This window comes from Pelobates fuscus, chromosome 5 (genome assembly GCF_036172605.1).
Source record: "Pelobates fuscus isolate aPelFus1 chromosome 5, aPelFus1.pri, whole genome shotgun sequence".
Lineage (NCBI taxonomy): Eukaryota > Metazoa > Chordata > Amphibia > Anura > Pelobatidae > Pelobates > Pelobates fuscus.
This window is the reverse complement of record NC_086321.1, coordinates 113,824,201-113,842,435: the sequence shown is the minus strand read 5'-3', so window position 1 is coordinate 113,842,435 and position 18,235 is coordinate 113,824,201. Positions and strand designations below refer to the sequence as shown.

The 18,235-nt window shown below is 43.1% G+C and overlaps 1 protein-coding gene across 1 annotated transcript in view; it reads right to left on the bottom strand.

Annotated features, from left to right (window-relative positions):
- The window catches only part of SLC27A6 (solute carrier family 27 member 6), a 67,859-nt gene that overhangs the window by 7,788 nt on the left and 41,836 nt on the right, over positions 1–18,235 (bottom strand). The window contains exons 5-9 of the mRNA XM_063454159.1: positions 12,082–12,276; positions 9,028–9,118; positions 7,294–7,492; positions 3,281–3,378; positions 2,244–2,374 (exon numbers count right to left, since the gene is read on the bottom strand). Of these exons, the coding sequence (XP_063310229.1) occupies positions 2,244–2,374; positions 3,281–3,378; positions 7,294–7,492; positions 9,028–9,118; positions 12,082–12,276 (714 nt within the window). The remainder of the gene's footprint in view (positions 1–2,243; positions 2,375–3,280; positions 3,379–7,293; positions 7,493–9,027; positions 9,119–12,081; positions 12,277–18,235) is intronic.

The following is an 18,235-nucleotide window of genomic DNA, read 5'->3' as shown; positions in this document are numbered from 1 at the left end:
TTCCAAGTGAGAATTGTAGCTTACTTTATCAAAAAATAGAACTATAATTAACTGAAGCAACCTCATGTGGCCATTTATATCCATTGACATGCTTGGTTACAGAAAAGTTACTGCTTACACTGCTGAGCCTACAGCATCAATCTCTTTGCTCCAGAACCACTACATTAAACTGTAGTGGCTCTGGTGACAAGAGCGCCCCTGTAAAAACTCTCGTCTTTGGGAATATAGTGTGGGGTGGGATAGCTATGTAGTGTGTAGGTTATGCAGTGTGTATAAGCAACATAGTGTGAGGTGGGATAAGGATATAGTGTGTAGTTGTGTAGGTTATGTAGTGTGTGTATGGAATATAGTGAGGTGTGAGAAAGGGATGTAGTTTGTAGGTTATAAAGTGTGTGTATGGAACATGGTGTCATGTGGGATATGGATGTAGGAAACACACTATAGTGTGGGATAGGGATGTAGTGTGTATGTTTGCAGGTTATGTAGAGGGTATGTATGTAGGGCACATAGTGTGGGGTGGGATAGGGATGTAGTCTGTATAGGTATGTAGGGCAGAATAATGATGTAGTGTGTATAGGGCACATAGTGTGGGTTGGATAGGGATGTAGGGTGGGATAGGGATGTAGTGAGGGTAGGTCACAGTGTTGGGTGGGTAGGAATGTGCTGTGGACAGAGCACATAGTGTGGGTTGGACAGAGATGTAGTGTGTGTAGGTCAGTATAGGGCTGTAGTGTGGGTAGGCCAGGATAGGGATGTATGTGTAGGGCACATAGTGTGGGGTGGTTTAGGGATGTAGTATGGGTAGGACAGTGTGGAGTGGGGTGGCAAAGTGAGGGGGTGACAGAGTGTATGAGGGAGGTGGTGACAGAGTTAGAGGGTGGCAGAGTGAGGGAGGGAGGCGGTGACAGGTGGATGAGTGTGGAGGGTGGTGACAGGTGGCACAGTGAGGGAGGGAGGGGGTGGCAGAGTGAGGGGGGTGGGTTACTGGTGACAGAGTGAGGGAATGACTCTGCATCTTCCCCTTGCTCCCTCTGGCCTCTCCCCATCTTCAAAATCAGAGAAAAGGGGGTTAATGTGCAGAATAATAGGTTGCTTGGGCCCTTCGCTCCATCAAGGGCCCCACAACCTATCAATGGAAGAGATTTTTAAGAAATTTCCATTCCAGTTGGAGAGATCTCTAATCTCTCCAGCTGGATCATGACTGTGCGGCCAGTCAATGACCGATGTGCCAGAGTGGTCAGTGGTGTATCCTGGTTTTGTGCTGCCCTAGGCATGACAAAACTCGGGCACCCCGCCCCGCCTTCTAAATACACATACACACTCACTGACAGACACATATACACTCAGTGTCAGACACACACTTCCACTGACAGACACACATGCACTCGCTAACAGACACGCATACACTCACTAACAGACACGCATACACTCACTAACAGACACGCATACTAACACACTCACTAACAGAGACAGACACACATACACTCTCACTAACAGACATGCATACACACAGTAACATACTCCCTAACAGATACACACGCACACTCACAGACACACACACACTCACACTCACAGACACACACACGCACACTCACAGACACACACACGCACACTCACAGACACACACTCACACACACACACACACACACACAGACACACACACACACACTCACATTGTTTTTAAAATTCAATCCCCCCAGCCTCCCTACCTTTTGGAATACTGGGGTGGAGTATCACTTTCCCTGTGGGCCAGTGGGGCTGCTGGTCGGTGACTGCTGGCGGCGAGGCACTAATCCTCCTGTTCAGCTCCCTCGCGCACCGCGTAGTGATGCAGGAGCATCACTCCAATCTGAGTGACTTTGACAAGGGCCAAATAGTGAAGGCAACTGGGAGAGAGCATCTCCAAAATGGCAAGTCTTATGGGGGGGCTTCCAGTATGCAGTGGTTTGTACCTACCAAAATTGTTGCAATAAAAAACAACCTGTGAGCAGATGTCAGGGTCCCAGAGCTTATTGATACATGCGGGGAGTAAAGGCACAATTTGCATTAAACTTAATGCTAACCATGATAAAAAGGTGCCAGAACACACAGTGCAATGCAGTTTGCTGCGTATGGGGCTGTGTAGAGCAGCCTGGTCAGAGTGCCCATGATGACCCCTATCCACAGTTGAAAGCTCTTTCAGTGGGGACGTGAGCATCAAAACTGTAAGAAGGTTATTTAATGTTTAATTAATGTTTTAATACCTGCAGCCTTAAAAATCGTGGGCGAGCATAGCCAGGTAGATAAGCGACAACCTGATTGTAGAGACTGTTTAAATCCAAAGGATGGTTGGGTTTCATAATAATAGATGCCATTCCAACTTTTCCGTCATGCTCTAAAACAAATAAAAAAATAAATAAAAAAAACACATTAAACATTTTATATATGGCTCTGCAAGTACACAGATTCCCACATTACATATAAAGATGTTTTAATAATTGTAATTATTTTTTTTTACAAGACAAATTTAACAAAAAAAAATGATAAGCAGAAATAATGACATTCTTCAACCATCACCAGTAACTGTCCTCATATTGCAAAATCATGTATACTCCTTACTCTAATAAGTACACCTATATGTTACTGTATTATAGGATTCATGTGTGAATAACAGGCTTTTAAAGATTTTCTTACTCCTTTTACCTCCCAGTTGCCTACCAATTAACCCCTTCCCCTTCATCAGTGATAGTCTTCTGGGAGGGGAGCATACCAGCGGCAAGAGAGGATTCGCCGCTGGACAAAAAGCAAGTACATTTTATTTTTGTATTGGGGCACTCCTGACCTTTGCAATGTTAAAGAGACACTCCAAATGTTAAAATAGTTTGAGTGTGTCTTTAGCTTGAAGTGGCTTATATTCTTAGAATTACCCTTTATTTTAAAAAGAGACTGTAAAATAAGCACAAAAAAAAAAAAAAAAAAAGATGTAAACTCTGGACAACATTTATTCAATAAGCCGTGAATTGTGGCAGTTCAAAATTTTGAGAAAAATGTCAGAAAACATCTGGAAAATTATACATATAAAGATAATATTTTAAAACTTTTTGCTTAGCTTTCTATATAAAACAAACATCACCAAAAATTAAGAAAATAAAAATAAACTTTTGTAATTAATATTCATGTATAATCTATCACCTTGGAATGTGTTATTTCATGGAATATTTAAAAGTATGAATTCAAAATGAAATTCACAGTAGCAAACTTACTCTGCAGATACTCTTGTTTTACATAACCTGACTCTTACCTGGAGCAGTTACTCCATATACATTGGCTTCTTGAATAAAGTCCAGAATTCCAATGATGTCAGAAACTTCTGTAGTAGCTACATTCTCTCCTTTCCACCTAATAAAAACATACAATTATTAAATCTGTTGTATAACAGCTTCATCTAATTTCACTTGTCAAAAGAAGACCCAGCAAACTACATTTCAATTGATTTTTAAACAGATGTGACATACCGTATATACTCGAGTATAAGCAGAGTTTTTCAGCCCATTTTTGGGGCTGAAAAACCCCAACTCGGCTTATACTCGAGTCAAGGTCTGTATTATGGCAATTTGCATTGCCATAATACAGACTGGGGGGAGAGGGGGGCTGGCAGAGCTGTAACTTACCTGTTCTGCAGCTCCTGTCAGCTCTCTCCTCCTCTGCGCCGTCCGGTCAGCACCTCGGTCAGCTCCCAGTGTAAATCTCGCGAGAGCCGCGGCTCTCGCGAGACTTACAGTGTAAGCTGACAGAAGAGCAGAACGGACGGCGCAGAGGAGGAGAGAGCTGACAGGAGCTGCAGGAGAGGTAAGTTACAGCTCTGCCAGCCCCCCCCCCCCCCACTGAACTGCCACTGGACCACCAGGGAAGGAGAGCCCCCCTCCCTGCCATATATCAAGCAGGGAGGGGGGACGAAAAAAAAAATCTATAAATAAAATAAGAAATAATAATATAAAAATAAGAATTAAAAAAAAATTAATAATAACAAAAAAAGGGGTATAAGGACCACTATGGGAGGGGGGGGGGGTATAAGGACCACTATGGGAGGGTGGGGGGGGTATAAGGACCACTATGGGAGGGTGGGGGTGGGTTAAGGACCGCTATGGGAGGGAGGGGGGGTATAAGGACCACTATGGGAGGGAGGGGGGGGTATAAGGACCACTATGGGAGGGAGGGGGGGGATAAGGACCACTATGGGAGGGAGGGGGGGGATAAGGACCACTATGGGAGGGAGAGGGGGGAAAAAGGACCACTATGGGAGGGAGGGGGGTATAAGGACCACTATGGGAGGGAGGGGGGGGGGATAAGGACCACTATGGGAGGGAGGGGGGGGATAAGGACCACTATTGGAGGGAGGGGGGTATAAGGACCACTATGGGAGGGAGGGGGGGTATAAGGACCACTATGGGAGGGAGGGGGTGGGATAAGGACCACTATGGGAGGGAGGGGGTGGGATAAGGACCACTATGGGAGGGAGGGGGGGTATAAGGACCACTATGGGAGGGAGGGGGGGTATATGGACCACTATGGGAGGGATGGGGGGGGGATAAGGAACACTATGGGAGGGAGAAGGGGGATAAGGACCACTATGAGAGGGAGGGGGTGGGATAAGGACCACTATGGGAGGGGAGGGGGAAGTAAGGACCACTAGGGGAGGGGAGGGTAAGGACCACTAGGGGAGGGGTGAGTCAGGACCACTGGGGGGGGGGGTGAAGGAACACGGGGGTGGGGAGGTAAGGACCACTGAGGGAGGAGGAGGGGAAGTCAGGACATATGGGGGGGGAGGGGGCGGCAAAATTTTTTTTGCCTACGGCGGCAAATATCCTTGCACCGGCCCTGCACACACTGCATTCACACACTGCATTCATACACACACACACTGCATTCATGCACACACACACTGCACTCATGCACACACACACTGCACTCATGCACACACTGCACTCATACACACACGCTGCACTCATACACACACGCTGCACTCATACACACACACACACTGCATTCATTATACACACACTGTAAATAAATATTCAATTAATATATTTTTTTTAGGATCTAATTTTATTTAGAAATTTACCAGTAGCTGCTGCATTTCCCACCCTAGTCTTATACTCGAGTCAATAAGTTTTCCCAGTTTTTTGGGATAAAATTAGGGGCCTCGGCTTATATTCGGGTCGGCTTATACTCGAGTATATACGGTAATTCTAATATTTACATTACTAAAGTACGATGTTTACATAGAGTGAAAAAATATAAACACAAAACACATACAGCTAGCAAACCACATAGTAACTCAAATGATAATTCAGGTAAAAGCAAGATTATCACCGCTAGGAGTGGCTTAGTTTTCCACATTTTATTAAAATGTCATTAGAACAACTACAGTTTAATGTAGTTGTTCTGGTGTCTATAACATGATCATGCAGACTTTTCAATGTAAATGATCTATATATTTACATTGCTATATGTTAAATTAAGGTGGTGGGGGCGGAGCTAAGCAACCGAGAGGGAATGTCGCATGGCACATGAGCTCCGGCATAACCAAGCTCAAACTCATCAAAATCACGCATTTGGCATCACCTAACCGGCATCATAACAGCCCACCGAACTGACCGATACCAGGACAACATAATGGGGTGAAAATCAAAGAAGCCCAAGCAGGATAACCCAAGACAGGGCCCAAATATAGCCGAGCTGCTACGCCAAACACAGGGGGCGTCCGCTTATCCGGAAAACCTTCCCTGACTTCTCCGACGACTTCTCCTCTGGAGAGGAGGATGCAGACCTCCCGGTGGAGCCAACACCAAAACCGGTTACTTGTAGGGCAGACACCTCACCTGTGACGACGGCGGTGCTGAAATCACTGCTTGCTGACCTCCAACGCACCCTTCAATCGGACGTGGCGTCCCTACGGGTAGACATCCACGGCTTAACGGGGAGAATAGGAGCCCTGGAGACGGAATCCACTGACCACGCTTCCCAAATAGCAGCTCTGCAGATGGAGGTACAGGGCCTCAAAGGCCAGAGCGAGGGATATGAGCGCCGGTTCGCAGCACTCGAAGACGCAAGGCGGGCCAATAACTTAAAAATCCGGGGCATCCCTGAGGACACCCCGGCAAACGAACTGCCACACTTATTGCGCCGCCGAATGACGGCCCTGCTACCGCCACGACAAGCCAAAACAGCGCAGCTGGATGGCTTCTTCCGAGCCCAAAAACCAGCTAAGGCACCCACCGCAACACCCAGAGATCTTATCATAAAATTGCAGCGCCACAAGGACAAGATGGCAGTCGTGGCGGCGACCAGGGGAAGCTCATCCTACCGCTTTGAATCATTGGCTCTCGCATTCTATTTTTTAGCAGTGTGGGTGTATAGGAGCATATTTTTGCTCAATATCATTGTGTGACTTAATTGTTCTTTCTACAATTTGGATCTACCCTTTCACTTGTCTCATTCAAGCCACCTCTTCCACCTTGTGTCTTAATTACACCCCGGTCTTATCTCTCATGCCCTCCTCTTCATCTATTGTGTCTACTATTCAGTCCTTCAGATCAGCCTCCAAATTTGTTCCTGGGTGGCCAGAGTTCTGCATGTGGTTGGGGTCCACTTACAAACTGTTCCACCTGGAACTGATCATCCTTGCACAGACATCCAAATTGTGGGGCCCTTCATCCAAGGTAAGGGGAAATTAAATAACAAATACGCTCTATTGATCTCCCCAACCAGCCCATGAAGTCTGCTGAGACCAAGCCATTAACTTCCATGGGTCTTCGGTCATTGACCAATCGCATGAAAATACAGTGTCCTCCATGGTCCCTTCTTCACAGAGCCATAGCTCCATGATAGGACAGGGGCCCTAGGGTCGGACACATGGTCAATAGAAAGCGACAGGGGGTGAAGGGAAACTTGGCTACTTATTACCCCAAGAATGAAGAGGATTGGAGGAGGATCATGGATACACCTGAATGTGGTGGGAAGGTTACTTCAGATATGATTGATTAGAGGCAGGAATCTAAGGGACAGACACACTCTACACATACATAGATATGGATTCCGACATTTACCTATACTGCTACATGTGCACACACTAGATCCACACACTCAATCTATAGGTCTGTGCATTTACAATAATATTTATCATATTTAAACATTTCATTTTGCTTTCATTCGTTTGGAAGAGGGGAATTTGAGAGTTCTATGCCTGCAGGCGCTTGTGATGTAAATCCGGCACTGCTAATGAATAAACTTATTATAAATGCATAGTCTTACCTAAAGGTATCTCCAATCCGGTCACGGAAGTAAAGAAAGTTGTCAGAATCTTGGACCATCAAATCTCCAGTATTGAAATAAACATCACCTTTTTTGAACACATCACATAACAACTTCTTTGTCGTGTCTTTTTTATTCCCAGCGTAACCAAAGAAAGGGTTGTTAGAGTTCACTTTCGATATCAATAGTCCAGTTTCCCCTATGGTGTTGAATAGACAAATTACAAATAAAGTCGAGAAAAGCCACTTGAATAATGTCACATCTTAAGAAATAACATTTAATTAAGTAAATACTAAAATGAAGAAAATGTAAACACTACATGTTCAATCTTATAACAAATTAAACAATGCAAAAATATAGAATGATAATAATAATACTAGAAAAGCTACAATTTCTGGTGAAATTGTGTGAAGTGTTCTTGCCTCCACCAGTAGTCTACAACTGGAGTGGGCGGAGTAACTTATTATTTGTTTATATAGCACATTTAATTGCAACGTTGTTGCCCAAAGTGCTTCACAGTTACATTAAAACATACATTTATAAAAACATTAGCAGGTGTACAAAAGGCCCTGTCTATGACATCACTTGCTGCTCCAGTCTAGAACAGGTCAGAGTATTTTGGCGGTTGCCATTTTTAAACGGTCGTATTTTAAAAACCTAAAATCCTACAGCAAAGAGCTTTATATTGTGAGAATCACAAGATCCAGACCTACATTTTGATGCATAGTATGTCTCTGAAGTATTAAAAATGAAGGCACATTCGCAGTTAAGAAATTGCCCTTCAAATTTGAGCTGGCTACAGTGGAGTTTCAATGAATGTCAATGGACGGCATGAGTTGCAAGCAAATTGTCAGACTGTGAAAACTATCAGGACTATGGCTTAGCCGTGGACATTTTTAGTGACAGCAGGGATAGCTGAACGTTTTGATATAAGATTTGTGTAGGTGGGCTTGAAAATGAGGGAGTGGTGGCAGTTTAGAAATCATGTCCTGATTTTTCAGCTTTTGCCAGCTAGTTTTGAACATTTTGCCATTCATTCCTATGGGACCAATTTCGCCACAAGAACGACGATATTCCGTGAACCATTCGGCGAAACGTTCCACAAAGTAATAGCAATCCAATCGGGAACAATCCGCACGTTTCGGTATATGACTGTCTATGTAGTGTAAAAACTGTGTGAGGAGTTAGGGTGGTAAATTTGGCTATAATAAGAATAAGAACAATATATATGTGAGATAACATGAAGTGGTCTTGCTATGCAAGAACACTTAATAAAAGACACAAATAGCTGAAACTCCTGCATTACCTGCATCCACCAGAGTTTGCAGCTTGTGTAGTGACCTATAACCAAATTATTAAGTGACTCAATTAATCATTATTTTCTATAGCACTGCTGAGCAACCCCCCTGCTTTATGGAAAAACAAGCATTTGTCAAATTCTCAATCTTTCTAATGTAGAAAGTTAAAAGCCGTAGTGTAACTGCCAAAAACAAAATTGTGTACATCAGATATTTTTTTAGAACAAAATAGAATCAGTGCAGTTTGGAAGGGAGGGCAGGAATGGCAGTCTACTGAACAAAAGCAATCACAATCAATCAAAAAAAAGAAGTTTAAATGATAAAAAAAAAAAAAATCACAGAGAGCTATTGCATACATTGTGCCTAATGTGTGGGTACCTTTAATGAAACATGATAAACAAAAATCCAAGAGAAGTTCTTCTCTAGTCTTAGTTACCTTTCTCAACAGTTTGACACCAGCCATGTTGGTTTTTTATTGGTTCATCTTTCTGAATGTCATATTTTATCAGTTCAAATGGGAACACAAGCTGGATGTGAAAAAATAGAACATTTATGTCACAAAGTAACCTCTTACTAACAAACAAAAAGAGCATTCAAAAAGCATAGTTTTGTTAATATGTAAAATAAACACTAAAATTATTGTATCCAAATATGTTTTAGTTTATCAGTTTTATTTGTGAAAGCAATACGGGCGGTGTTGAAATTGCATAGAAATTCCAGGCCAGTCCAAGGATATACTGGGACAAACTAAGGATTAATAGGTTTTTTGATATTTTCTACGCCTGACACACCTAGACACTGATTGGAACGAAAGCAGACTACGGTTGCAAAGATATTAGCGGTTTCTGGGGAAGATCCTGCAGTATCATATGAAGCACATAGTAAGTCCACATAAATGCAACATATTTCTTAGAATCATAAATGGCTCTACAGAGGAGTCCTTGATCACCAAATGTCCTCTTAGATGTAACAAACTAGTGCTTTTGCAGTTAGTGTGTCAGAAATGAGATATGGGCCACATTCCAGTCTACTTGCTTGTGCTGGTTTTGAAGAAGATTTGTGTGTGTGTCATTAATGTGTATGTGCCATGTGTTTTTGGGGAACTGTCAGGATTTTTTATTTGTAGCACCCCGTCATCTGTAAGGATTGTGGATTCTCCCACTCTTTGAGTGACCTTGTAGAGAGTTACTTTAGATGGGCTTGCTTAAACAACAGGTACTTTGTACCAATTGTTTTCACATAAATTGCAAGTTATAGTAAGTTTCAACTTTGTGATTCCTTTAAAAATATATAGTTATCTAACAACAACAACAAAAAAATAATTTATTGTTTTGGTTTATATGCTTGATATCCTGTGAGCACATACACAGTTTAACCTCATGGTACATTCTTGTTGTGTTTGATTGTACTTCTGTATTATCTTCATCTGTTAATAAATGTTTTTTGGGGGTTTTTTTTATTGTGGTATAGTTGAAGACCGCTATTTGCATTTTCATATAACAATTTAATCAGTTTAAAAAAATTGTAGTGACAGCCAATGACAATTGTCTTCATATGACTCCTACAGACAGTGCTGTGTTTAGCACAAGGCAAAAAACACCGCCCCCCAAGTGCCCTGGCAAATACCTTGTTTGCCTTAACTTATGGGGGGCCCAAGAGTTGGCTGGCTGGAATGTGACGTCACTCCGGCACCAGGCATCACTAAGAGGCGCGCAAGGGAGCTGAACAGGAGGATAAGAGCTCCCTCGCCGCCTATTTTGCGCACCCACACCCCTCCCTTGGTGCTCCATCCTGGATGCCTGCCTGCCCGCCCAGCAGCCAGCCCAGCAGCCCCACTGGAACCCAGCTAAAAATCCAACCAGCTCTCCCAAAGGTAGGGAGGCTGGGTGGATTTAAATTAAAAGTAAATAATTATTTGTAAATGTTGGAGGGAAATGTGTGTGTGTCAGTCTGTCAGTGTGTGTGTGTGTGTGTGTGTGTGTGTATCTGTCTGTCAGTAAATGGGTTCAATCTGGCAGTGTGTGAGTATCTGTCAGTGAATTTGTCTGTCAATGAATGTGTGTGTGTCTGAGTGTGTATGTCAGTGTGTGTGTATGGATCTGTCTGTCAGTGAATGTGTGTTTATATATGTGAGTGTGTCTGTCAGTGAGTTTGTTTGTCAGTGAATGTGTGTTTCTGTGAGGGAGTATGTGTGTTTCTGTGAGGGAGTTTGTGTGCATCAGTCAGTGAATGTGTGTGTATGTTTATCAGTGTGTATGTCTGTCAATATGTGTTTGTCAGTGAATGTGTGTCTGTCAGTGAGTGTGTGCATGTCTTTCAGTGCGTGTCTGAGTGACTGTGTGTGTCTGTTAGATTGTGTCAAATCCGTGAGTGTGTGAGTGTGAGAGTCTGCCAGTGAGTGTATGTCAGTGTATTTGAGAGTGTGTGCCAGTCAGTGAGTGGGTGTGTATGTCAGTCAAAGCATGTGTTAGTCTTTAACAGGAAGAGGTGTGGCCCTGATCAGAAGGGGTGGGGCACATGTAAATTAGGGGGTGCCCGAGTTCCGTCATGCCTAGGGCAGCACAAATTCAAAATACACCACTGCCCACGGATATTGTGGTGGTTCAATATGTTTGCTTACGTAAACGATATAACATATCGTCTCTGCTAGGACACTGCCCTGTTAATCAGATATTAAAAGTCTAATGTTCTTTTGAATTTCAATGAATTAGGATCTCTGTAACGCTTTGAGTATTGTATGGATTTAACTATATTATACCTAGCTGAGTATTGTATGGGTATCTCTGTATTGTATGCAGCTCTGTGTATTGTAATGACACTGCATTTAAGGATTGAGTACATAAGGTTAGGAGTACATCATAACCTTAACAGAGGTAAGGGTTAAATTCAATCAAATACCGGTTTAGGAGTCTGGCGACCCACCATCTTAAAACCTCATCAGGTGTTGCAGAGTACTGATCTTCCAGTCAGTCCAATGCATGGCACTTGCCGCTCTGACATTGTTTTCATAGTGAAGCACTGAATCCAATGCTTCTCTGTATGAAGCACTGTATTACACTTTGTGCCGGGGCACAAAACAATCAAGAAGAGCACCCTCCCAACTGTTAAATGTAAAGGGCCAAGTTCTGTTAAAATAAAAAGCTTTACAAAAAATGAGACAAGCTGACGTGTGTTAGGCGTTTGGAGTGTTCCTTTCATTTCACCTAGTTTAGGACATGTTAAAATGTGACAAATTTAATAACTTAGGCTTCCCTGTGTGCAGATGTTCATTTAGTATTTGAATAATATTGGTATGCACCATGCAATGTTTGATAAAAGTGTAAATTATCCCCCAGTATGCATATGAAATTTGAACATTCTGTCAATAGATTAATAAAGTGTCCAATTATTGATAAACTGCATAAAATGTAACCATGCAAGGTCACTCTGTAAGAATTATATTTTTATTTTGTAAAATAAACAAATGCATATATGGCAACATAGATCTTACCTTGTAAAATAAATTGCTGCGCCCAACAGATCCAATTTTTCCAGTGTGATTCATGAAGCAAATATTCCCTTCGGTGGCACCGTACAGTTCACACATTTTGATGTCACCAAATCTTGCTAGGAATTCTCTCCACACATCACTGCGAACACCATTTCCTACAGCCATACGCACCTTATGATCCTTATCCCCATCTCTCTGTTGCATAAACAGAATTTGAATTAATGGATTTATATATGCATTGTTGTCATTTTTCTTCTGTAAGAAGGGCTCATTCAGAAATATTTTAAAAGCACACTCCAAGCACCATGACCACTTCAGTGATTTGAAGTGGTCAGGGTACATGGAGCCTCTCGCTATAGAGCATTTTGAATGCACATAACGAATTAAGAGTCCACCTACTGCAGCATTATTACGCAGCCCTGAATGAGAGGAACGGTAAGGGGCAGTGACATCACCAGAGGAGGATTGGACTGCCCAGAAAACTTGCTATCGTTGCTGGGTCAAAAGGTACAATTTATTTTCTTAAGAAGGGGTGAGGGAACATGCCAACAAGGAATATGCTAGCCAAACTAACTAAAATTAAGTTACTCCTGATATTACAACAGCTTGTACAGGCCATACAACTCCCAAGTACAGACCCGCCCATGGCATTCTAATCATAAGTGACTGTTGTTCTATTAAAGAGCTGTTTCATTCATGTTTTTCATTAATTAATTAAACCCTTTACATATCAACAATGCATGGGTATGCACATTACTCCCTTTTGAAATGGGCTAACTGAGATGGGCTAAAAAAAGTCAGTTTTCTTGGCCTCTACAAACTCAGGGAATTGTTTACTAAATGATAAGCACTCAAAGGATTTTTTTTTTTTTTTTTAATTGCTTTTAATTTTACTAGTGATGTCGCGAACATTACATTTTCCGTTCGCAAACGGCAAACGCGAACTTCCGCAAATGTTCGTGAACGGGCGAACCCGGCGAACCGCCATAGACTTCAATAGGCAAGCAAATTTTTAAACCCACAGGGACTCTTTCTGGCCACAAGAGCGGTGGGTGGGGGCCCTAAATACTAATGGGGGGGGGCTAATCTCCTCCCCCCTGGCCCCCAACCCTGAGCGGTGGGTGGGGGCCCTACAGTAAAATAAGGGGGGGCCTAATGTCCTCCCCCCTGGCCCCCACCCCTGAGCGGTGGGTGGGGGCCCTACAGTAAAATAAGGGGGGGACCTAATGTCCTCCCCCCTGGCACCACCCCCCGCCCTGCAATTAGGCTCAGAGCACTCTGATTGGTGGGTTTAAGCCATCCAATCAGAGTGCTCTGATAGGTAAATGAAGAGACTGACAGGTAAGTCTCTACATTTACCTGTCACAGCACTCTGATTGGTTGGTTTGAAATCCACCAATCAGAGTGCTCTGTGTCATTTTACACAGCGTGGGAAAGTTATTTGGAATTTTCCCACGTTGTGTAATTTGACTCCTAACACTCTGATTGGTGGATTAAGTAACCAGAGTGTTATGAGTCAAATTACACAGCGTGGGAAAATTCCAAAGAACTTTCCCACGCTGTGTAAAATGCCCCTTATTAGTATTTAGGGCCCCCACCCACCGCTCAGGGGTGGGGGCCAGGGGGGAGGACATTAGGTCCCCCCCAAATTTGTGTTTAGGGCCCCCAACCACCGCTCTGGGGGGGCAGGGGGGAGGACATTATTAGTATTTAGGGCCCCCACCCGCCGCTCAGGGGTGGGGGCCAGGACATTAGCCCCCCCCCCCCAAAATTTGTGTTTAGGGCACCCACCCACCGCTCTTGGGTGGGGGCCAGGGGGGAGGACATTAGGTCCCCCCCTTTTTAGTATTTAGGGCTATGGGGGGATAATGTATAATAAACTCAGGTTACTGCTATGGGAGGGATAATGTATAATAAACACAGGTTACTGGCTATGGGAGGGATAATGTATAATAAACACAGGTTACTGGCTATGGGGGGGATAATGTATAATAAACACAGGTTACTGGCTATGGGAGGGATAATGTATAATAAACACAGGTTACTGGCTATGGGGGATAATGTATAATAAACACAAAAAAAAATGAATGAATGCAGCTTCAGAATTAATCTAAATTGTATGCTGTCTAGGAGGTGGGAGGGTCTGGGAGGGAGGGTCTGCTGCTGATTGGCTGGAATGTGTCTGCTGACTGTAAGGTACAGGGTCAAAGTTTACTCAATGATGACGAATAGGGGGCGGACCGAACATCGCATATGTTCGCCAGCGAACCGTTCAGGACATCACTATAAGTGTCATGTTACAAGCCAAGAAAGAAATGTGCAAAGTTCCTTGTCAAATGAACAAGCCTTTATTTTAGACAACACAGTGGCGATATTATAGCAAGCACAGCCCAATTCACTCCAGCTCCCATCCTACAGTAGTCATTTCTTTATTTCCAATGATAGCCTATTCTATAGATCAGCATTTCCCAATTGGTGTTCTGTGGAACCCTAGGGTTCTGTGAGAACAAAGTTGGGGTTCTGCTGTGATTTGCCGATCAGGTAGCCCAAGCATTTAGAGCCACCCGATTGGCATCACCGAACAGGGGCCCGGTCATTTAAGATCATTACAGGACCCCTGTAGCATGGAATGCTGGGAGGAACTGACAGCCTGTCACTTCCTCCCAGGCAGAGCGTGCCGATTGGGACAGGAAGAATGAGGAGCAGTGAGGAGTTAGCAGCACACCAGCCTCAGCCAGCAGCACTCCAAGCAAGTCAAGCTCCTGCAGGAAAAAAAAGGTAATCTAACAGGAAGGTGACTGCAAATACCTGTGTATGTATTGGTGTATGTGTACTACGTGTCACTGTGTATATCTGAGCAGTATCTGTGTTTGTGTCACTGTATGCATCTGTGTGACAATGTGTATCAGTGTATCTGCCACTGTGTGTGTGTGTGTGTGTGTGTGTGTGTGTGTGTGTGTGTGTGTGTATCTGTGTGTCAGTGTGTGTATATCTTTGTGCCAGTGTGTTTGTGTGGCAGTGTGTGTATCTGTGTGTCACTGTGTGTATCAGTGTGCGTGTGTATATGTGCCAGTGTGTGTGTGTGTGTGTGTGTGTGTGTTTATATGTTTGTGTCAGTGTAACTGAGTGTTTGTGTGTGTCTGTATCAGTGTGTGTATCTGTTTGTTAATATAGTATGTATATCTGTGTAAGTGTGTATGTGCAGACATCCCAGCAAACACCAACACAACATGCAAACAAACCGCTGCAATCATGACATACAAAGACACCCCTGAACTCCAACTCTAAAATTATATACAAACACTCAAACAACAATAATACACACAAATGTACATCCCAATTTAAAATCCAACACTACATCCAAACACACCATAGCACCATAAATGCAGGCATAATATACAAACATGCCCTTGTATTAAAATGCTAAAATGATATACAAATACCAGCTCTACACACAGAAGCACACCTCCTACTAAGTACTACAATCTGTTTACTATTTTTAGAAATTTGCAAAAAAAAGAAACCCTTACGCTCAATTAAACGGTTTGTGCTGCGGCGCAAATTTTTTTCAGGGGGTTCCACAATGTTGGTACATTATATCAAAGGTTTTCACAGGAAAAAATAATTGGAAACACCTGCTATAGACAAGGAAACTTGCAAACGTTGCAACAAAATAATTTATATTCCAAAACAATCTGTAGGAGATAAGCTACGAATCTAGCACCCAAGTGCATTTTATCATATCTTGAAACACTTCAGATCTATTTATTTTTTCTCCCCATTTGCGAGATATCATTCCAATTCAGTTTTGCCCTCTATCCCTCCCATTAATCGTCATATTTCTTGCAATTATCTCTCTTCTACTCGGTTTTCTCCAACCCATTCTGCTTTACTTGTCTGTCTTAACCCTGTCCATTTCCCTGCCCTGCTAGTATTACTGAAAACAAATACATTTCTCTATTTTGTTTTATCTAGAGTTGCCTGTAAATGAAACTTTGAAAGAGTGCCAATGCTAACGGACAACAAGCAGGAGTAACTGAAGCTACATTCCTCAGTTTGCTACAATGAGAAGGCTTTCATACGACTTTGCTACAAAACAACGAGTCTTTCAGCTTCCAACACTGGCGCTAGTATGAAAAAACACCTACATTTTATAGCTGTAACTTAAGCAGCATGTTGGAAACCAGACTTCTCAGCAGCTGTTTTCATGGTTAGAAATATAAACTAGTCGCACAATTTCGGTTTATAAACAAGGATGTACATCTCATGACTGTAGAAACTGGGGTAATGTAAATTGCCATGTTTCTCATAGTGGTAGCACCATTAGTGTTGCATATCTTGACATGTAATGTAGATAAGGGCAAGATAATGCATATTGGGTGTAAAAGCCCAAGGTTAGAGTATAGAATATATAAAACAGTCCTAACCTCAACATCTGAGGAAATGGATTTAGGGGTAATTATTTCAGATGACTTAAAGCAAGCATGTCAAACTCAAAGGCTAACACGGGCCAAATAATCAAGGTTTAAGTTTATGTGGGCCGCAAAAAAAAAAGTTTGACCTAGACCAACGCAAACTAAAATTACTTGTATCATTCACATGCAAACAAGATGTAATCCTGGAGATTTTATATTATATTAATATATAACTCAAAAGTTTCACTTTAAGTTACTTACTATGCCTCCCAATCTAATACACAGCCTCCCACAGCCTTGCCCCCCACTAATACACTGCTCACTCTCCCTCCCCCCAATTTATTACACTGCCTTCCCTCCCTCCCCCACTTTAATACAGTGCCCCTCCCTCCACTCTAGTTTAATACGCTGCCTCCCCTCCCTCCACCCACTTTAAAACAGTGCCCCATCCCCCAATTTAATACACTGCCCCTCTCCCACCATTCTAATACACTACTCCCCACCTCCTTCCCCCAATTTAATAAAACTACTCCCTCCCCTCACTCTAATACATTGCTACACTTTCCTCCCCCAAATTTAATACACTGCCCCAAAATGTAATACCCTACACTACAGGAAGGTTCCCCCAAGCCCGTTTTGCCCTACCATAAGCCATCTTCCAGTCCTGCATGATCTTCTCTGCTTAAGCAGGCCACACGCTTCTCTGGCACTGCGAGCAGCAGGTAAGGGGGAGTGGCTGGCCAGCTCTGCATGCAGCCAGCAACTCTGCCACCCCATATGACTCCAATTGGCTGGCACAGCCACCGCACAAAGCGGCCCGGGGCACGTGGCCTACCGGAAAACTTCCCGGTATCCAGGTAGGCCAATCCGGCCATGGGCCGCAAAGATACCCATTGTGGGCCGCATGTTGCCCGGGCCACATGTTTGACATGCTTGACTTAAAGGTAGGCAGACAATGTAATAGAGCAGCAGGAAATGATAGCAGAATGTTTGGTTGTATAGGGAGAGGTATTAGCAGTAGAAAGAAGGAAGTGCTCATGCCATTGTACAGAACACGGGTGAAACCTCACTTGGAGTATTGTATACAGTACTAGAGACTGTATCTCCAGAAGGATATTGATACTTTAGAGAGTTCAGAGAAGGGCTACTAAACTGGTTCATAAAACGGGGTAAAGATATTCTGAACCTTTTTGAACTGGGACAAAAAAAAAACAACACGCAAAGAAACAGAGTGATGCGATTCTAAAAAAATAATAAAAATAAATAAATAAACAGGACATTCATAGGTGTTAAGAGTTTCTAGGATGGAGCAAGGGAGGCAGATGGACAATTTGGGAGCAAGTGACAGAAAGTCTGTTAGCAAAGACTGTTTTATTAGTATGAATTTCTGTCCTCCTTGGACATCCCCAAGTGTTTTGAATTCCTTTATTGTGATCTGTGGAACTGAATGTAATAGAATCACAGATTCTGGGACACTGGGATTTGTGGTTGCTGGTCTGCCTCAGATGCGATGCACCCATCAACAGGAATAACCCCGCAATCACTGGCATCATGGCGGACCAGTGCTAATTTTAGCGCATGACAGAATTATACCATGATAACTTCTTTAAGGTAGGACAACCTTGGCAGAATAATTTTGTCATTGATCATGAAGTGGTTAAAATGTATGGAGCAAGAATGTGTGCACTGTAGCTCAATGCAAGCCTGAATGATACAGTGTCCAATTTATGATATTATTA